This window comes from Mauremys reevesii, linkage group 4, assembly GCF_016161935.1.
Source record: "Mauremys reevesii isolate NIE-2019 linkage group 4, ASM1616193v1, whole genome shotgun sequence".
NCBI lineage: Eukaryota > Metazoa > Chordata > Testudines > Geoemydidae > Mauremys > Mauremys reevesii.
Window position 1 is genome coordinate 130,131,361 of NC_052626.1, and position 20,672 is coordinate 130,152,032.

At 43.4% G+C, this 20,672-nt stretch overlaps 3 protein-coding genes across 8 annotated transcripts in view; 1 reads left to right on the forward strand and 2 right to left on the reverse strand.

The window, feature by feature from the left end:
- Positions 1–1,137, reverse strand: part of LOC120403556 (TBC1 domain family member 22B-like) — a 58,265-nt gene extending 57,128 nt beyond the window's left edge. The window contains exon 1 of the transcript XR_005597588.1: positions 1,030–1,137. The gene's annotated coding sequence lies outside the window, so the exon portion shown is untranslated. The remainder of the gene's footprint in view (positions 1–1,029) is intronic.
- APOBEC2 (apolipoprotein B mRNA editing enzyme catalytic subunit 2) lies at positions 7–9,257 on the forward strand. Of its 3 annotated transcripts, none has more exons than XM_039534765.1 (3): positions 7–442; positions 7,836–8,384; positions 8,921–9,257. In XM_039534765.1, the coding sequence occupies exons 1-2, from the start codon at positions 315–317 to the stop codon at positions 8,371–8,373; spliced, it is 666 nt and encodes a 221-aa protein (XP_039390699.1). In that variant the 5' UTR covers positions 7–314; the 3' UTR covers positions 8,374–8,384; positions 8,921–9,257. The 3 variants fall into 3 exon arrangements, 2 of the variants coding, with proteins under 2 accessions (XP_039390699.1, XP_039390698.1); XR_005597586.1 differs by having other exon boundaries at positions 8–442; positions 7,836–8,425; XM_039534764.1 differs by having other exon boundaries at positions 9–442; positions 7,836–9,257.
- Positions 9,258–10,376: 1,119 nt separating this feature from the next.
- On the reverse strand, positions 10,377–20,668 carry OARD1 (O-acyl-ADP-ribose deacylase 1). 4 transcript variants are annotated; one of them, XM_039535775.1, is made up of 6 exons: positions 20,528–20,668; positions 19,527–19,595; positions 18,220–18,364; positions 16,882–16,940; positions 15,659–15,771; positions 10,377–12,329 (listed from the first exon to the last, which is right to left on the reverse strand). In XM_039535775.1, exons 2-6 carry the CDS (start codon positions 19,560–19,562, stop codon positions 12,227–12,229), a joined length of 456 nt encoding a protein of 151 aa, XP_039391709.1. In that variant the 5' UTR covers positions 19,563–19,595; positions 20,528–20,668; the 3' UTR covers positions 10,377–12,226. The 4 variants fall into 4 exon arrangements, with proteins under 4 accessions (XP_039391709.1, XP_039391708.1, XP_039391711.1 ...); XM_039535774.1 differs by having other exon boundaries at positions 20,448–20,647; XM_039535777.1 differs by lacking the exon at positions 20,528–20,668 and adding an exon at positions 20,315–20,445.
- Positions 20,669–20,672: the final 4 nt, after the last annotated feature.

The following is a 20,672-nucleotide window of genomic DNA, read 5'->3' on the forward strand; positions in this document are numbered from 1 at the left end:
CCCTAACCCGCCCACAGTGAATTCCTCAGTTTGTTTTAAAGGCAAAAGGGGAGTGAGAGAGATTGATAAAAGACCTTCGCAAAAGCGAGGGAGGGTGATGATATCTGAGAGTTGTCGGATCATTCTACCACCCCATCCAGTCAGTGTCACTGCAGCATTGTTCCATATTTAGCTGCCGACAACTGCCTCTAGGACTGGAACTCCCAACTCCCTTTTTTCTCTCTCTCTGCCATCTCTGATCCCTGCACTGGTCTCAAAAAATTGCTCCTTCTCTTTCCTCGCGGTCTGAACCCGGTGCACCAGCACCCGAGAGGATGGCTGAAAACCAGGAAGAGCCCAGCGACACTCAGACTGGTGAGGAGCAGCCTGAAAATGCAGAGGAGTCTGAGGAGAAGAAGAAGAAGGAGCTGGAGAAACTGCCGCCCTTTGAAATCGTGGGAGGGTAAGAGAGATCAGTGCATAGAGTTTAGTTTTAAAGAGGAAGCGAGTAAAGAAAGCCAGGATGACTCATTTTCACTTAGCTTCTCACACAATCTGTCCAGGGTGAGGTCTCTGCCTGAAGTTTTAATGTTGGTTAAATAAGGATGAAATCTGGGGCCAGTGCAAGTCTGGAAAGGAATTTTTTGAACTTTGTTTATATTGTGCAGGTTGCAATTCTTCCTAGAGCTGAACTTGTAGCTAGGGTGAAGTTGCTTGGTGAAGAGAGTTTCACTGCCTAGGTGCAGGATGGATTCAAATCAGCTTGTAACTCACTGGATCCATTTATGGGCCTGATTCTATCAATTCTCTCTTGCCAGTGCTGACAAGTCACTAAACATGCAAGTAGTCCCACTGGTTTCAGTGGGACCACTCATCAAGTAAGGTACTACTTGGTGTAAGGGTGGAAGAATTGGGCCCTTGAAGAATACTGAAATATTGATTTATTGACGGGGTCTTGTTTGCAAGTTCCTCTGTTGCTGGGTTAGGAAAAATACCATCCCCAAAGCTAATGGTCTGGGTAGAGAAGGGCAAGCAAAGGAGACTATTTACTTTAACAGAGTAGCGTGGTTGTTACGGAGACCCAGTCAGTGGTGCTGGATTGCCCTTCTTGGGAACTATCCTCTGTCCATTATTATCCACAGGAGTGGTCGATTCTGGATAACAGTGGTGAGAGCTTTCCTAACACCCACCTACCCCAAACAATCTTCAAGGGCTCCAAATAATTGTCAGAAAGGCCAAAACATGCACAAAGTTATCCAGCGTTAAGCAGTAGAACAGCCACAGATTGGAGAGCCTTCATCCTTTATATAAATTATAAATCACAGCAAAATACTGGCACAGCAGCCAATTTTTACTTTTTAAATTTTTAAAATCCACCGAGCCCCATGACTCCTGGAAGGTTGTTTGTTTTTTAAATAGGGACCCAGAATACCCACTTGTTCCCCCAATAATGGGACCCTAGAATCATCCCTGAAAAATACCCACTGCTGTGTTGTGCCCGCACTATGGATCATACGGGCTAGATTTTCAAATGAGCTCGGGGGCAGAATTTCTAGGGCTCAGCACCCACCCCTGGGGCCAGACTGTCAAAAGAGCCCAGCTCACATTTAGCTACCAGATCATCAGTCAGTTTTGAAAAGTACTCAGCACAGTGCTTAATTTGTAATGAAAGAGGTGCAGCAAACCCAGAGGTGGCATGATTATGAACTGCCCAGCCTAGTGATGCCAGGGCTCAGCCTGGCTCAAATTAAAGCACTGATTCAGCAGCTCCCACTGGGACACTGAGGGCCAGATTTTCCAAACAGCTCAGCATGTTGGACGTGGGGGGCTTTTAGAAATCTGGCCACTTATTTAGGAGTCTAAACGGGTGATGAGCTCTATGGGAAATCTGGCTCACGTTCTGAGTGTTGAGCCCTTCTGAAAAGCACAGCCTACAAGAGGATCCTTATAAGATCCCAATACAATAAACCATACAGCTAATACAAGCACGGAATGATGATTAATCAATGGACAAATGATTATACATTAATAATATATGAGGGAAAGGCGTAGCTAGGAAAATTTGTCTGTCTAATCTACCATCCCTAAGCATTTCTAATATACTAGTCACTGTACTGTCTAGATGTAATCATTCATAATTTAAGGTGTGGCTTAACCAGAAACATGCCATTATAAAAATGTTATGGTCGAGCTCTGTATTTATTCTCGCCCAAGGTTGCCAAGCCTACATGCTCAATTAATAAACTCAAATGTGATTGTTTTCCAGCAGCCTTTAACACAGACTTCAATCCAGGAACTGAAAATCCAGCTGTGGCCTTTCTGCCTGTTACATCATCACTATTAAGAAAGATTCTACAATCAGAACTCAGCTGGCAATTCTGATGATGATGCATAAGGCAGGATATACTCCAGCTCTCTCCCCACTAGCTGTGTTGCCTCCACATAGGGCTAAAGTGAGTGAAAGCTTTTGGTCCAAAAAATCAGCAGATGTGATTCAAAGATACATATCGAGCAAACATGTTGAGTAACAAGATGCCATTTTGACTGGTCACTTTGCTGCCTATAATGGATATTCTGATAAAAATAATTACATTAAATTGTTCCGTCCCCAAATTCTAATACTTGTTTTTCTCTCTGGATTTCACCTGAGAATAATTTTGTTTTCTGTTCTCACAATCTCTTTTAAAAGTCTTCTATCATTTTTGATAGTTTAAAAATAGCAGGCCACATTTGGGACCCGATTCTCCACTGTCTTGCCCTTGGTATGATTTTCAAGTCAATACCATTGTCTTCAATGGAAGTAGAGTTGGGCCAATGTGAAGTGCTTCTGAAAATCCTACCCAGTGTCATGATATTCACCTGCACAAAGTGAATGCTGAGTGGGTATACAATGCTACCATTCTGACTTACACCCATTTTGCATTGGTGAACTTATTGCGCAAGGCATGTGGCAAGGCAGAACCTGGCCCTGTGGCCTCAACAACACTTTTTTATTTCTGTGACGTTGCTTGGCTGTTACACAGGCCCAGTCAGAGGTGCTGGATTTAGGTTTGCCAACTCTGACTGAAGCTATTCTGAGAGATTTCCCCCACCCCCCAACATGACATAATGTCATTTTCTTAAAATAGCCTACTAAAATCTCCTGGGATTGCTTTCCATAGTCACCGGGAGATGGATGCCGATTCCGGGAGACTCCAGGCCAATCCTGCAGGGTTGGCAACCCTAGCTGGATTGCCCTTCTTGGGGACTATCTTCTGTCCATTACTATCCACAGGAGGGGTAAACTTTGGACAAGAATGGTGAAAGTTTCCCCAACACCAGTGGGTCTCATCTCTGTTCTGGAGACCAGCTCTCAGGGTGAGATCATGAAACCAAAGGTCTTTCACTCCTTGGCCTCTGTACTGAGACTGACAACAAATGGAACAATTGGTGCCAGCTGTTATAGTGACTTTTATAATGTGGACGGGGAACTGAGCTAAGACCATAAAACTCAAGGTACTAATCACTGTGCTATTTGAGGATTGGGCCCAAAGATCTACCTTTTGATGTCTGATGAGGTCCAGCAGAAGATATGTCTACCTGGGATTATTATTGATGCGCTGGGCTCCTAAGGGTGAGAAATGGGAAAGCAAAGGGAGAAAACAGGGAGATCACAGAGGATGCTCAAGAAGAAACTGAAAAATCCAGCCAATTTACCCTAATGTTTAAGAAGTGCCCATCTTAAGATATTGTATTTGGAAGTCCTGGGACTGCAGATGGGAATCTATTTCTCTGTATCTTTGTTGGATGTGATTCCAGTTTGGATTTTCTAGTTATTTATAAAATTTCAGCAGAGAGCGCCAGTTATCCAGCTAATGAGAGAATTTATAACTCCAAAGCCCCAACGTGTGTGCTCAATTACACTGTGTACAGTTCAAGCATTTCAATTGTCGACCTTGGATTAGGGACATTTTATGATCCTTGCCAAGTGTTTGATGCTGCTACCCACAGCCCCAAGAAGTCTGTGCTTTGCAAATGGGGCTGGTGACCTGATTCGCTCTTTACACTTAAGAACATTAAAACCCTTTTCTCAATGTTACAGCCAGTTTCAGCCCAGCTGTGTAAACTTCATGGGATTCAAACTGATGTATTAATTTACACTACATTCCTCTGGGGAGAAAATAAGAATCCCTAGAGCACAGACATGCAGTGGCAAATCCTTCCCCTTTTCCTTGGTTGTGGTAGGCTCCAGTCATGACAGAGCAGTATGGGTCCACTAGAGAGTCCTTGCACCGTTGTCATCAATGAGCCCCACACAGTTGTTTGTTACTGAATGGCTGCTACAGAGCCAGTGAAGGGAGCATGAAACATTGCTTCTGTGTAGGCCCTACATAACCAGAGACCATAGCTCCTGGGTTTCTAGTGGTTGGTTCAGCCACTGACGTTCTATGTGACCTTGAAGCAAGAGCCCTTCACTTTCCCCATCTGTAAAATGGGCATAACATTTATACGCCTTTCATTCAAAAATGGATGCATTGGATCATCCTCATTTTGCACACGGGGAAACTGATGCCTAGAGAGGTTTAATAACTTGTTAATTGTCACACAGCAACTTAGTATCATGGCTAGAACTAGAACCCAGGTCTCCTGAGAACCAGCCACTTCTTTACCATTAGGCCCCTTTACTTAGCTACTTCAGAGATGAATTGTGAGGCTTAACAAATTGTTTGTAAAGTGCGGTAACCTCCTCAGATGAATGATGCTATAGAAAGGCAAAGTATCAATTACTTATTATGAGTGTCTGAAATGCTTGAAGTTCAGACCACGCACAGGCACAGGTCCAAAGCGTGTGCAATCTTACGGTACGTGTGCTTTTCTCTTTTCCTGCTGAATCACTTGCTAATAGATATCACAGCCATAGGGGGTCAGAGACACCTGGTACAGTTTTTGATTGCTGAAAACAGGGACTGCAAGTCCTGTGACAAGCACTTAAGTACTCCCACTGCAGATGTTTAAATGACATACTTGTGCTGGAATATCCACACCACTCTGAGCGAGATGGGCTTAAACCAAACCCTTTTCATTAATTAATACTCTCCGCACCCATGATGAGAAAGGGTTTCCAAGATCTCAGCCAGCCATGAACAATCTTGGATAGTTTCTTTAGGATTGTTTACAGGCTTCTTTACTGGAAATAAAGTGATCTAGTGTATATTCCACATTGCCAGGAAAACAGATTTGCTTTAACATCCCAGGTAATCCCAGCCGGCCTAGTACATGATAAGGAAGAGATTTTATGTAAGGGCTGGGTGGAGGCCCTGATTTAATGCACTCTGAAGTCAATAGGAGTCTTTGCATTGACTTTAAGAGCTTTTGGATCTGGCCCTCACAGATTAAATGACTCATTAAAAGATAAAGAGACAATTCACCCCTCTTGTAACTCTTCTGAAGTTAGCAGAATTACATCAGGGATGAATGTGTAGGTGACTATTATATGTTACATATTTATTTAAAAATGTAATAATTGCTTGTGGCTTTGCAAACCTGCCTTTGAAACAAGGGGAGGGTAGCTTGTGCTGGGTGGAACCTTTTGATTTTTAAAAGGAGTCACCAATTATCTCAGAGGTAAAGTCATGAAGTTGGCTGTTACCTTAGACTCAAGGAATGAGTAGGACTTTCACCCAGTTCATGCGAGGGAATCACAATGGTCTGGATCCTGCTCCTAATGAAGTCAGTGGGAGTTTTGCTGTTCACTTATAAAGGTACCTTTAAATCTTCTTGGGGGAAAGAAAGTATTGCCAAGAGGAGAAATGTTGATGGTCACTCTGCTTGGTCTGTTAGGGCTTGCTTAGATTATGGAAATTTGCAATGATATGTATTAGTGAAAACTCCTAATGCAGACACCTTGCATCAGGGCACAACAGAACTTGCACTTGGGCAGTGTATCTACATTAGACATCTGAACTGGTATAACTGTATCTGTGTGAATTTCTAGACAAGCCCTTGATCCTTTTGGCCCTTTCTTTTTGATTACACATGAAAATAGGCAATGTAGGCCTAATTCAAAGTCTACTGAAGTCAGCAGGAGCCTTTCCATTGACTCCAAGGGGCACTGGACTTAAGTGTTCTTCCTTTTTACTCATATTTTGAATGAAAATATATTCACCAGTTTTCAATACTAGAATCAAAGCCGTGTGTTCTACACATTTCCCAGCCTGTGCTTGGCATCAGACTATTCAGCAGTACTATATTTATAATACTCTATGATTGCCCTGTCACCAAAGCATCTTCAGCCCAGTAGGAACTGTTTGGTCCTCAGTCAAAATGGAGAGGCCTTGTCTACCTTACTATTTTTCTTCACGCTGAGGCAGTACCACCAGCAATTGCAACAGCCACCTCATCAGCAGCCACCACCATTTTAGCCACTGTGTTGCATAGACTGGCTCTGAGCAGGATTCGAGAACACAGTGCCCTAATCCCCTGCAGCCGGTACACAGCAGAGTTTGCACTGTTGCCAACACCCGCGGAGCAGCACCGTTGGGAAATGTGAACCAGAGTATTTGAACTGCAGCCCTATATAAAATATTCAGGGTTTGGGCTGTCATTTGACTAGGTTATGTAAGCCCTTAGCAAAATGGGGTCCCAATCAGGAGGTCACCCTTCCCCTCTTAAACAGCAAGTCTCAGAAGTACCAGGGCTGCAACATTTTAGGGAACTAAATATAACTCCCCTAAACAATTCCAGAGAACATCCTGTTCTGGAAAAAGACCACAAGCAAATTCATCTCAGAGGTGACAAATCAGTGAGATTAAATTCATTTGGAAACCAGGGGAGGAACAGTTCACAATGACTACAAGGGGAGATGCACCTATTTATACCTGGTCTAGATTTAGTCTCCTAAATCCATATTCAACAAAACCACAGCACAATTGATAGTAGAGGACCAGAACTAGAACAGCAGGCTAACCGCCAGGACTGAAGTACACTTGCATCAGTGTGTGCAGAAGCTTGCATTTATATGCTAGTACTAGCCAGTCATCTGCCTCTGTTCAGAAGAGTCTCAATCTAGCTGGAGGAGAGTTGATAGACCAGAGTTCTGGACTCCAAGGGTACTGAAGACTACCATTAAAGGGCACTGGCAGAGCTGTAGAGGGGCTTCACATTGGAATGGCAGGTGTGCAGCTCAGATCTGAAGTGCTCTAGCAGACCCAGGTGCAGGGAAGTCATTTTCCTGCTTCCTGCAGCAGTAAAAAATAGACATTCAAATAACACACCGAAGTAGCTTCAAGAAAGTCACACCTTGTGCCGAGCAGTCTTGAAATACTCTAATAGCCAATATACAGAGATTTGTAGTGTGGATGGATGAAGCAAACATAACCCAAAGAAGCCAGGCAGAGACAATATGGGGTTGAGAGCCAGAACTCCAAGGTTCTATTCCTATCTATGTAATTATATGGCCTTAACAACTAGACTATCTGAGCACCTCACAACAATTAATTTTTAATCTTTACAGCACCCAGGTGAGGTAGGAGGTATAGTCCCTAGTTTGCAGGTGAAGAACCAAGACACTCTGTAGATTAAGTGAGATGCCCAAGATCACACAGGTAGTCTGTAGCTGAGCTGAGGAACTGAACCCAGGACTTCTGAGTTCCTGTCCAGTGCCCTAATTCTCCATTCTATTTCTGCTACTGACTGGTCGGGAGCCTTGGGCAAGTCACATGGTACTTATATTTCCACTCTCAGGGTGGCAAGGAAGGTGGGAGGCTTGACTACATTTGTAAAGATCTTTGGTTGAGAGTTGCTGTTGAAAGGTTATGTGTTATTATAGGATACGTTATAACACTGAGGCATTTCTCTTGCTCTTCCCCTCTCCATAGGGAGCGCTTCCCAGCCTTCTTTTTCAAATTCCAGTTCAGGAACGTGGAATACAGCTCAGGCAGGAACAAGACTTTCCTATGTTATGTTGTGGAGACCCAAGGCAAAGAGTCGGGGAGCTTTCGGGGTTATCTGGAGGATGAGCATGCAGCAGCCCATGCTGAGGATGCTTTCTTCAATAACATCTTGCCCACATGCGATCCCAACCTGCGCTACAATGTCACCTGGTATGTCTCCTCCAGCCCATGTGTGCCCTGTGCTGACCGGATAGCGCAGATACTGCAGAAGAACAAGAACCTGCGCCTCTCCATCCTGGTAAGCCGCCTCTTCATGTGGGAGGAGCCGGAGATGCAGGCGGCGCTGAAGAAACTGAAGACATCTGGATGCAAACTGAAGATTATGAAGCCTCAAGACTTTGAGTATATCTGGCAGAACTTTGCAGAGCAGGAAGAAGGAGAGGCAAAGGCCTTCGAGCCCTGGGAGGACATTCAAGAGAACTTCCTGTATTACGAAGAGAAATTATCAGAGGTTTTGCACTGAGGCCCATGCCAGTGAGGATTTCAGTTTGCTCATTTAGCTTCTTGCTTTAATGGTAGACACTCATCTCTGTTGTTTCTCATCTGTGACTACAACTCTGCCTAGGTCTGACAGTACATGATCATAGTGAACTTCGCCTTAGTAGTACCTTACCCACTGCAGCTAGCAATCCATTACTGTGATCTCCCCCACAATAGGGCATGTAGAGGCATACTGAGCTCTCTTCCTTCCAGGGACTGGTCAGTACCTCTAGGAATTTCACCCCTCCGCCCCAAATCACTTTTCATTAGGAAACAAAGGGCAGGGTCATTAGATAGAAAAGAATGGAACGTTCTTGCTCTAAGTGGGTGATGTTTGCGCATCTAATGGAACTGGAAAGAGGAGGCGGTAGTGGTTCTAGTCCCCTAGAAATATATCAAAGGAGGTATATTATAGCATATCATCCATCCCTTCTGCCATACACAAAGATTGAGGAGTCCATAACTAATTTTGAGCAACAAAGCTCTGAAACATCGGAAGCTGGTAACATGTCTCTCTCTCATTTCTCCAGGGCCAGCTTGTAAGAGATCTGTCACCCAGAGGAGAGACAGGCATGGCAGACTTGGACATCTGGGACATGCCTTCAGCTTTTCAGAGCTGCTTTGAGTCAGGCAGGATGCAACAAAAACCTTTAGCAGACATAGCCCTGATGGACTCAGACTACATTTACCATGTAGCATTTAGACATTTTGTTTTTTAATTTTTAAAATAAACATGCACTGTCTTTGTTAGCAGGACAGGAGAAGGCTGTGTGCTGTGCTTAACGACATGAATGCAGTAGACTTCAGAGGACTGGCAGGAAAGAGAGCAGGCCCCACATATTGGGGCAGTTTTAGCATTAAAAAAAACAACCCACCTTAGATCAAGGCTGCAAATTTGATAAATGTATTGAGCAAGTGTATGTCTTATAAATGCTAAGGACCTTTTTCAGACAAAAACACATAGGTATATAGAAAACAAAATTATTCATTTTCCACCGTGTATAGATAATCCAAAACTCAATGTGGGGACTGGGGCTAACAGTTCTAGACAGTTACAGGCAATATACTGGAGCCTTCTGGTGACATTCTGAATGCCTCGAGTATTTATCTGCTCCCTTTGGCCTATGAGATGCTCATGCTATAAAACTGGGAGGGGCAAAGGAGTTAAATAAATTGGCAGCCACTGCAGAAACTCACAGCAGCTGTGATTCCACCCCCATCCCTTCTCCACACAGGGTCTACTATATTTAGGGCTTGGCTACACTTACAAATTTGCAGCGCTGCAGCAGGGTGTGAAAACACACCCTCTCCAGCGCTGCAAATTGCGGCACTGCAAAGCGCCAGTGTGGTCAAAGCCCCAGCGCTGGGAGCGCGGCTCCCAGCGCTGTCCGTTATTCCCCACAGGGAGGTGGAGTACGGACAGCGCCGGGAGAGCTCTCTCCCAGCGCTGGCGCTTTGACTACACTTAGCACTTCAAAGCGCTGCCGCAGCAGCGCTTTGAAGTGCTAAGTGTAGCCACAGCCTCAATCTGATGGGGAAGAACCATGGCCTTACAACCCATCAGTGAAATGTTTCACACTTGAGAAAGAGTGCAATAGGAAGGGGGAATTCCCAAGTACAAAGAAATTTCAAGTGCCAGCATGAGCGTGAGGGGAACAAAGAGAAAAATCTGGGCATGTGACGTCCCAGATAAGCCTACACAGAATGGGTGGAAAGCTCATAGGGAGGCTGGTCAGCCAAGATCCTGAATCAGATGGGATTCACACTTCCAGTTAAATTTCTGACTCACCGGTGCTTTCTGTATCAACAGCACCAAGCAATATCAGCAGACCACAGGAAGGTAAGAGAGGCAGAAAAGACAAGTACGGCCAACAGTTTTACATGTCAGTCTCCCACTGGCACCAAACCCTAGCCAAAGCCTTCAATACAAAGGACATGAATAGTGATAAGAAACCATCAATATGCCGAGCAGACAAAAACAGTTGCTAATGATTTACTGTTTGTATTTGTTACTAGATTTAGACAACAAATATAAATAAGATACAAAAACCTAAATCCAGGCCCATATTTTTGGTACATATTTATGCTTGTTTAAAGATCCAATTTTCCAAGCTTCTATTTGTCGAACTCAATCCTTTAAAAAGTTATTTCCATGTTTGGTTACAGCAGTTATACACCAAAAACAACTCTACAAGGGACAAATGGACAGTCAACAAATATTGGCTTTGCGTTTTTAAGGTGTTACAAATACATACCAGTGGAAAGACAGAATCACCCAGTTGCAACCACTCTAACAAATTAAAGAGTGATATTCATGATCTGCAAAGATTCAATCATTTTCAACTGAAAAGGAGGAGAGTAAAACATGAGGCCTTTAAAGATTAGAGAAGGGGATTTGCAGAACTCCATCAATTATGCAAAGGATCCCACACAACACAAGCTGTTAGTAGCGTTTGAACAGAGAAGAGTTTACATATATTACATGGATAAAAAGAAGATATTAGGGATTCTGCTTTATGCTAGAATTCCTATACTCTTGCACTCAGTTACTATAGTAATGGGCATCCTAAAAATAAATCAGATTAGTCACTGTGACAATACCAGAAGTAAAAGGTACTAAGAGTATATGGTAGAGCACTTCAGTATAAGGTTCTAAAAATCAGCAGAATTATAACCTTTGAACCAAAGGCTGCAGAAAGAGACCTGGTAAGTTATTGTAAGGACATGAAGAGAAAAAAAAAAAAAGAAAAAAAAAAAAAGATGTTCCATCTGAAGTTTACTGACCACCACAAAGTAATGGACTTCCTTTTGCTGGCCTGCTAGATTCAATATGCTATTTATTAATATGCTTTGTTCATTGCTGTTTAGCAATGCCAGATGTAGAAACAGAATGACACAGACCCCACAATGACTAGCAATCTATAAATACAGTAGATGAAGAGTAAAGATGAAAACCTATACACGCATTTAATGCTAAGCCCACTTTATTTCATACTAGCCCATCTCAGAACACTTGCATGCTGATACTTGTACCAACTATGTGGGACAAAATGAACCTCCTAGGAATCTATGCCCCATACACTTATGTTCCCTTGAGAAGTTCAGCCTTCATCTAGAAGGCAGAGAGAAATGTGAACATAGTTGGGTTTACAGAGGGGTTGCGCTCTGGTTCAATAGCAAGAGTTAAAAAGGTATGTACTTGAGACTTGATAGCATGATGCTTAAGAGACACTCCTGATAAAAGCGTGAAACCTCACTTGTTTTGAAAAGATAATACTTTAATTTTTAATAACTAAAAGAACAGAGGAAATCTGCATGACTGAACTGAACACTGTACTGTTTTAGATTAAACAGCAGATCTCCACAATGATTCACTTCATTATCTGAAACAACACACTAAACAGATACATATAACTCTTAAATTCAAAGATCTGGAATATTTTAAAAAGTGCCAAACTAGCTCAAACTTCCACGCGCACAAACCACCACCGTAAGAAAATATTTCTTTATGAGCAGATGGGTATTCTGAAGGGTGGAGGAACAGTGACATCTGGTGGTTGGCTATGTGACACTCAGGCAAGGATTCCTGAGAGATATATATAACCCTGAAGGTTTATACTTGATACTTCATTCTGGAACTCTGATCAACACATTCCAAACCAGACGGTTCTCTGGAAGCAACTGCCTGCCATTGGGAAAAACCTAATGGTAAATTATTCCTCAAAGAGGAGAAGATGGGCTCTGCTTCACACACAGCTTTTTCTTTAAATCAATTCCCAAGCCACTTGAATCTACAGCAAGGGAAATCAACAATCATCTCCATAAGGCCTCTTTGTTCAGAGAGCATAAACTGTGATCTTAATGTCCGTGTCCTCAAACACTTCCTCAAGTAGCGCTGAAACCTTATCCCATTCCAGACGGTCAAGTCCACATCCGATCCTGGAAAATAAAGACACCAAAGTGGTTGTGATGAGCTGTTTCTGACTGAGTATGTTGTAAAGCTCACAAACAAATGCACAAAAAGATTGGGAAAAGACTTGATTAGAGGGTGTAAGTACCTTCTCAAGCGAAAAATACTGGATACTTTTTAAGGCATAGCAAGAACGAACAGAAGTTAAAACCCCATAGAAGTTGGAGTTAGAAATAAGGTGTTTAAAAAAAAAAAAAAAAAAAAAAAAAGACGTGTCAAGTGACAGTGGTCATTCATTGGAATAAACTTCCAAGGGAAGTGGATTTTCCATCTCTTCATGGCTTCCAGTCAAGACTGGATGCCTTTCAGCAAGATATGCTTTAGTCAAACAAGTTATTGGGCGCAACAGATGACTAACTGGGTGACATTCTTTTGGCCTGTGTTATACAGGAGGTCAGGCTAGATGATGGAATGGTCTCTTATTAAAACTCTATGAAAAGAACGTGAAAGTGAAATTACTCCAATTACAACTCATTGGCCCAAAAGCGAAGGGGGAAAAAAACCCAAACACACACTTGTCTCAGATGGGCTGAGAATCGTAGGACTGGAAAGGACCTCAAGAGGTCATCTAGTCCAGCTTCCTGCACTCATGGCAGGACTACGTATTATATAGACGATCCCTGACAAGCGTTTGTCTAACCTGCTCTTAAAAATCTTCCATGATGGAGATTCCACAACCTTCCTAGGCAATTTATTCCAGTGCATAACCACCCTGACAGTTAAGAGGTTTTTCCTAATGTCCAACCTAAACCTCCCTTGCTGCAATTAAGCCCATTTGCTTCTTGTCCTATCCTCAGAGGTTAAGAACAATTTTTCTCCCTCTTCCTCGTAACAACATTTTATGTACTTGAAAACTTTATGTCCCCTCTCAGTCTTCTCTTTTCCAGACTAAACAAACCCAGTTTCTTCAATCTTCCCTCATAGGTCATGTTTTCTAGATTTTTAATCATTTTTGTTGCTCTGGACTTTCTCCAATTTGTCCACATCTTTCCTGAAACATTGTGCCCATAATTGGACACAATACTCCGGTTGAGGCTTAGTCAGCGCAGAGTAGAGTGGAAGAATTACTTCTTGTGTCTTGCTTACAACACTCCTAATACATCCCAGAATGTTCACTTTTTTGCAACAATGTTACACTGTTGACTTGCTTGTGGTCCACTAATACCCCCCCAATCCCTTTCCGCAGTACTCTTTCGTAGGCAGTCATTTCCCATTTTGTATGTGTGCAACTGATTGTTCCTTCCTAAGTGGAGTACTTTGCATTTGTCTTTGTTGAGAAGGTATGTGATGATCTGTTTCATGCATTTCTCTGTGGGACAACCAACTTACAACATGAGCAAAGCAGTAATAACACAAAACAGTTCCTGGGCACTGCACATCTTCAAAATGCTGTACCAAAGGTTAACTAAAAGAAAGTAAATTACTGCCTAGAACCTTGTTTATGTAACTACGATTTTAAGGTCCCTTTGAAAGATCTCACAAGGCCAGTGTGAAAAAGCAGGAAATTTGGTGCTAAATAAGTCACAAGACCAAACCTGCAGTGATAATCTGTTTGGAGGCATAGACTTATCAAGCATTTCCTCAATAGGATTCAGCACTTCAGTAAGTTATAGATGCTCTGCTTCAGAATACTACAAATTCACATTCTCCATTATATCTTTATGTACCAAAAGAACCTAAATACAGCATATGCTGCCCCAACAGCATAGTGCTCTCCAGCAGTCTCTACATACTGCAGAAGTAAAAAAAGGGACAGAGTTCCAGATTCCCTTAAAAGAGCTTGGAATCTCTACGCATTGTCCTGCAGCCTTTACAATCTACTATTAAATTAGTGTAAAGCGTATGTGCAGGAGAACTGAACCCTAATTAAAGCTGAAATAAGCCCTCTTGTAGGGATATTAAAGAAGGTTTATATTAGACATGGTTTATATAAAAAATGACTTGTTAATTGATGCCTTATAACTAAAGGTTTATGTTAAAAGTAAATTTGTGATTCTAACCTGCAAGCCACCAGCTGTGTCTGTGTGAAGCCTGCTCAAAGAAATACTTTGTATAAAACTTGTTAAACATTAATTAACTCTAAGTAAGCCAAAACAGTAGCTGTTATAGTGTATAAATAGAGACCCCCACCCTCTGTAAGTTTTCATCTCACTTTATCTTTGATTGTTAAAAGACAGGGAGTCTCACATAAATTGGTAACACCCCAAAAAGTAAAGAGACAGTGAAATAGATGTGATTAAGATAGAGAATGTATGTGACTGAATGGTTAGGGAGTCACCAGCCTGAAGAATTCAGTGTCAGCTGAAGAAGGTGTCAAGTGGGATCAACCAGATGACCCCCCGGAGGGCAAACTGGAATCCACCCACCACACCTCAAAGGAAGGAAAAACAAAACATCTAATAACATGGAGCCAGCCACCTGCTGATTGATTTAGCAACAGCAAAATGAAGCAACTCTCATGAACTGACATAGGAATAAATTCCTATAAAACTGGACTCTAAAGACTGAGAACTTTGAGTCTATGGTTCTGCTGCCAGCCTCCAGGAGCATCAGATGCATCTGACAGACTCGGCTCCATCCTCATGACCAAGGTACCTGGCCAGTAACTTGGCATGAGCAATATCTAGGCTGGTAACTATAACATCTATACAGAACCTGAATATGGGGAGGGGAGAGGGGAGGAGGGAGAGAGGGGAGAGAGAGAGAGAGAGAGTGAGTGTGTGTGTGTGTGTGTGTGTGTGTAAGGAATAAGTAGTAATAGAAACAAGTAGAAAAACATTGTTTTTTGTTTTGCTATGGTATTTACAATAAGTGTGGCATCTTTGCCTTATCCCTCTTAATAAGATTCTGCTGGTTTTTATTATATTGGTATAACACTCTCTCCATCCTAGTTTAGTCCTAGGCTTGTTTTAAATTAATGATGGGACTGGGTCCTAGCTAGACATATATAGGCATTCAATATTATGTTGCTGAATAAGGTGCGATAAGCCAGTCCCCATTATGTTGCAACTTTGATATTTCAGCAATTTCAAGCAGCTACAGTTTGACACAGCACTAACTAAATGTATCTGAAATTAACTTAATGCAGTCAAAAATACGGAAATAACGAGGCCTACGTGCCGGCCACAGAACTCACTTCATTTGTGATCAGATTTCAACTGTACAACCCAAACTGAATATAACAATATTAAGAGTGGGCATCTGATCCTTTATTTCCTAGTAAATGGTCACTTCCTAAAATATCCATTCGGCCCAAGGGACAATGAAATGTTTACTTTCTAGTCTCCAATTCCCTTACCTAGGCATGGAAATGTCAGTAACCCTGTTGTTCAAACAATGAGTTTTCATGGCTTCTAAACTCTTTTGCATATTCTCATATGTTGGTTTGTGGGAGACTTTCTTCTTCGTAATCTGTGTACAAATTAAAAAGTTCAACAGTGCATTAGCAACAATGGTACAAGCTATTTTCTCCTTAACTCTAGTAAATTGTGGCCTGGATTTTGATAATCAACTACCTCTTAGTATATGGTGACTGGACTTCACTAGTTATTTCAATACAAGATGTACAACTATTACCATTTAGACATTTAGTTGCAATTCTGTGCCACATGACACAGCAGGTCAGGGCACTAAATACTGCATTTCTAAAAGGCAATAATCTGGTTTGGAGAAAAACACTATTTTTCTTTAAAATTTTCCTGTCAAAAGATAAACTGCAATCTCTCTCATTACCAAATGCTGGGGTTATGCTTACATCTGTCTCACACAGTAGACCAATATTTTGAATAATACTTTCAGGGAAGCGGTTGAAAAAAAACAAACAAACCAGCAGCTCCTGTTTCAAACAAACTGTTTAAAGCATAAACACCATACTTCAGGCAGAGAGTGGAAAAGCAGACTCTTCCCATTGCAGCATGCTAGGAGAGGCTTTTTCAGCACAAGTGTAACAACCAGGGGCCCAGTTTTCACATGACCAGCAGGATATGGGTCAATGGGAATTACCAATAGTTTGAGAGAGAGGTGGTGGTGGGGAAATCACAACCCAGGATTTAGAGAGTAAATTTTAGCAGTTAGTTCAGTGAACTAAAAAAAAAGTATCAAAATGTATGTGCATTTATATGCTTTTACATTTTAAAGCAAATTATGAAGGCGACCAGATCAACATTCCTGTGACTGAGCCATCCAACCACTGAACTGCAGGATGGCAGCAGCACAAGAATCTCCCCACTACCCTGCCAGCACACCTCAACACTGCACATAAAGGCTACTGAACAATTGTCAGACAGTAACGTCCACAAATGAAATGTGCTATTCAAATGTCCTTCAATTACTTGTTGGTAGGAAGCTGTACTGAGTTTAGTTCTGAAAGAAAAATCTAGTTTGGCTTGTCCTCATAATCTGTGTCTTTATTTAAAAGGCTGAGATGTCTGTTGAGAATCTAGAGAAAAACCTCTCTTCCATTTAATGCAAATGAGGTGGGGCTCAGTTATAACAAATGCCTGACTCTCATCCCTTTCTTACCAGGTAATATATATATCTGTCATCTCTTTTCAGAACGGCCACCTCTCCAGACTTCTTCTCTAAAACAAAAGTGAAACACAGCATTGACATTAATTGTGTTTAAAATTCTACAATTCACTGCTGATTCTCCCAACTCCTGCTGAATAGATTAGAAATGAATTAACAGATGATATAAAGAATTTTCTAAACCAAAACTATTTTTACAAATAATTAAAAGATCAGAGACATTGTCATTCAGTGTGTGAAAAACATCTTTGAGCACCATAATTAGATTGACCTAATGCTCAGCATCTTCGGTCTACCTCTTGGAGAGGCGGATTAGGTATAGTGACAGAAATCCCCCTTCCATCGCTGTAGGAAGTATCTATGTTACGATGCTACAGTTGCAGCACCATAGTGTGGATAAGCCCTCAGTTTTTAGCTTTTTCTGTTGCTGCTGCCCTCGTGTTGCTTTTTCAAATGTGTTGCAGCTGGGCTAACCCAATCTTGCAGTTAACTGACTACTGCTAAACCAGGGCTGCAGCAGATGCGTGAACTATAGTAGAACCTCCGAGTTACGAACCCCCCGGGAAGCGAGGTTGTTCACAATTCTGAAATGTTTGTAACTCTGAACAAAATGTTACGGGTGTGCTTTCAAAAATTTACAACTGAACACTGACTTAAAACAACTTTTAAACTTTACTAAGCAGAAGAAAAATGCTGCTTTCCCTCTATTTTTCAGTAGTTTACGTTTAACACAATACTGTACTTGCCCTTTTCCCCCTCGTCTCCGTTACTGCCTGATTGCATACTTCCAGTTCCAAATGAGGTGTGGGGTTGACTGGGCAGTTCCTAACTCTGGCGTACGTATCTCTGAGGTTCTACGGTAACTTAGTCATATCAGTGAGTTATGAACTCTATCCCACTGGAATCCCATTAATTAGTGAGATGGAAACAGGTCAAATTTAAATACCAACATACACGGGCAGTTGGCTTTTCTCTCTGGTTTCCTCTTTAACTGGAAATTAAGAAACAAAAATTCTCCCTGTAAACAAACTAGGGAGCATAAAAGTTGAAGGTCTCATTATTATTTATACTACGGCAGCCCCCAGAAACCATGGTCAGGCGCAGGGGCTTGCTGTGCTAGGCACTGTACAAATGCAGAAGTGGATCATGTCTCTGACCCAAATAGTTCACAGCAAATTTATAAAGATCCAGTATGGCCAGTCCTAGAATCAGTGCCTAGATACTACTGTGACTGGTGTTATATAAATACTTTAGGTAAACATGAACTACTGCTAGAGGCTCAGGCTTGCACATGGACTATAGTAGCCTCCCCTCCCCACAGACATCACTCACGCTGATCCAACAGCTCCTGTATGCCACCAAACTTTTTCTTAAATAGGACAGCTATCCCAGCGCCCATGCGACAGTCCTCACTGATGCAGTGAGCCAACGAGTCCGTTCTGGGGCAGGTAAAAAGGTCCCCTTTTATGTACCTGATCTGAAAAAGAACAAACAAACAAACAGGAGCTAAATGAGAGAAATCAACTTTGGTCCACCTTCAATGTGCAGAATCACATAAGGAAGAAAAAAAAATAGAGTTAACCAAGGCAGGATGGTACAGTGGACAGGGGACTGGACTAAATAATAATAAAAATAATATAGAGACACTGTTTACAAATGAACGAATGAAGATTAGCTAAGTGTTGCACAGCCTTTCCTATAGGTCATTTGCGAAACCTACATGATTTGTGATCAGTTCATTTTATGAAAAACCAGCCTAAATTAAAGAAAACTGGACTGGTATGGTTAAATTAGTGCAAACATATTGAACGGGGCAGTAATTTATTAAAGTAAACAGCACTGGGCTAAACTATGCTTCGGGTTGACGTACACAGGGGTTCTCAAATTTCATTGCACAGTGCCCCCCTTTTGATAACAAAAATTACAGGCAAATCACATCTTAGGAGCATTTAACATGCGTGAATTCAGCTTTGCGCAGTCAGCAAAAACAGGGGGGAAAAAAGAACAACAACAATATAAAAACTGCATCTGTAGTGCGGGGGATTCTGCCCGCCATTCAACTCACTGAGTGTTTCACTATACGCGGTTTTCGCTTTACGCGCTAACCGCAGAACAGAACCTCCGCGTAAGATGAGACTTGCCTGTACTACATGACCCTAGGAGGGGGAACCGAAGCCTGAGCCCCAGGGGAGTTCCCTGTTCCCTGCCAATGGGAGCTGCAGGGGTGGTGCCTGCAGGCAGGAGTAGTAAACAGAGACCCCTGTCCCCCCAACCTCACCCAGGGCCACAGAGGTGTGCTGGGGGCTTTCAGGAGCAGCACGGGACCGGGGCAGGCAGGGAGCCTGCCTTAGCCCTGCTGCGCCACCGGACTTTTAGCAGCCGGAGATTGTGATGGACTGTCAGATGCTACAGGATCGACCATTCGATTGGGATCTACCAGTTGTTGATGGTTGATGTAGTCAGACTACCCCTTCCCAAAAATAGCCATGCCCCAGAACCAAATATTCTTACAACACAACTCTAGAGCATATGCCAATTGGAAAACTTTATTAAGAGGAAAATGTCACTTCTTGAGTTATGATAAAAACTGGGGCATTTAATAGCAGGAACCTGCATTAAACAGTTAATTTTCTACATACTCTGTCTGCCTGATCCCTGGAGGGGGGGCTGGCCATGGTAACGTGAGGCTGTTTCCAGGATTTCTTCTGCTGCAAGATTAAAGAAAAGAAACATGATTATTAAGCCTTGCAAGATAAGTGATACTACGTACACAGAACTAGGCTGGATGACATATGGGAGACCTGGACTGTAAGAAGCAAACTTCCCCCAGTGGATGTGCCATTAGGCAGGAGCAAGCAGGTATTCCCGAGGGAAGAACACCCCCGCCCCCCATCGGTCTGCATCAAGCAGGCTCAAGGTACAAGGACCCCAGGGTTCCAGGCTGGTGGCACTGGGGTGCAGGGCAGAGAGTCCCACACAACTACCATGCTCAAGGCTCACCGCAGGGCAGACAAAAACCAAGGGAGCCTGCCTACAGGAGCCACTGCGGGAGGGAGCGTGGAGGGAACCCACGCGGCCAGCCTCGACAGCTCACCCCCCCACCCCCTTCGGGGCAGGGAGCCCACGCGGCCGGCCCTCGACAGCTCACCCCCCCACCCCCTTCGGGGCAGGGAGCCCACGCGGCCGGCCCTCGACAGCCCCTCCCACCCCCTTCGGGGCAGGGAGCCCACGCGGCCGGCCCTCGACAGCCCCCCCCCCTTCGGGGCAGGGAGCCCACGCGGCCGGCCCTCGACAGCCCCCGCCCCCGGACCCCTCGACGGGCCACCGGGTTCAACCCCTACCTCCTGCGCGGGCCCCACCACAGAGCCCCCTCAACGCGGCCCCCGCGCCCTCGGGGGACCCCACCAGCACAGGCCGCCCCCCGCACCTGACACGCCTCTGCAAGTTGAGTCCAAACGACAGGCCACGACGTGGGTAAACCCCGTTCCTAAGCACCCCCCCCCCTCCTCCATTGGTACAGTCTAGTAGGACATCAAAGATGGCAACCTCCATCCATTTACCTATCTAGGCTGAGTGGCGGAGCCCCTCTCTATGGTAACAGCCCAGAACATTCGGCGGTGGAAAGCAGATCAGGACTTACCTGTCAATAAGCTCATGCGCAGAAGACCTAGAGAAGAGGCTTCTGTCAGCGCATGCGTATTATTGGCGGCCTCGACTGGGGGGGAAAGCGTGTTTTTAGCGCATGCGTAAGAGCTTCGGCTAGGTCGGGCCGGCTGGGCGTGTCC

Excerpts from the sequence above, each read along its gene's own strand:
- APOBEC2 (XM_039534765.1), top strand. The coding sequence starts at position 315 with ATGGCTGAAAACCAGGAAGAGCCCAGCGACACTCAGACTGGTGAGGAG. Across the intron at positions 443-7,835 it reads CCCTTTGAAATCGTGGGAGG|GGAGCGCTTCCCAGCCTTCT; the intron begins GTAAGAGAGATC and ends CCCTCTCCATAG.
- OARD1 (XM_039535775.1), bottom strand. The coding sequence starts at position 19,562 with ATGGCCAGCCCCCCCTCCAGGGATCAGGCAGACAGA. Across the intron at positions 18,365-19,526 it reads CCAGGGATCAGGCAGACAGA|ATCAGGTACATAAAAGGGGA; the intron begins GTATGTAGAAAA and ends GTTCTTTTTCAG. Across the intron at positions 12,330-15,658 it reads ACTGACATTTCCATGCCTAG|GATCGGATGTGGACTTGACC; the intron begins GTAAGGGAATTG and ends TTTATTTTCCAG.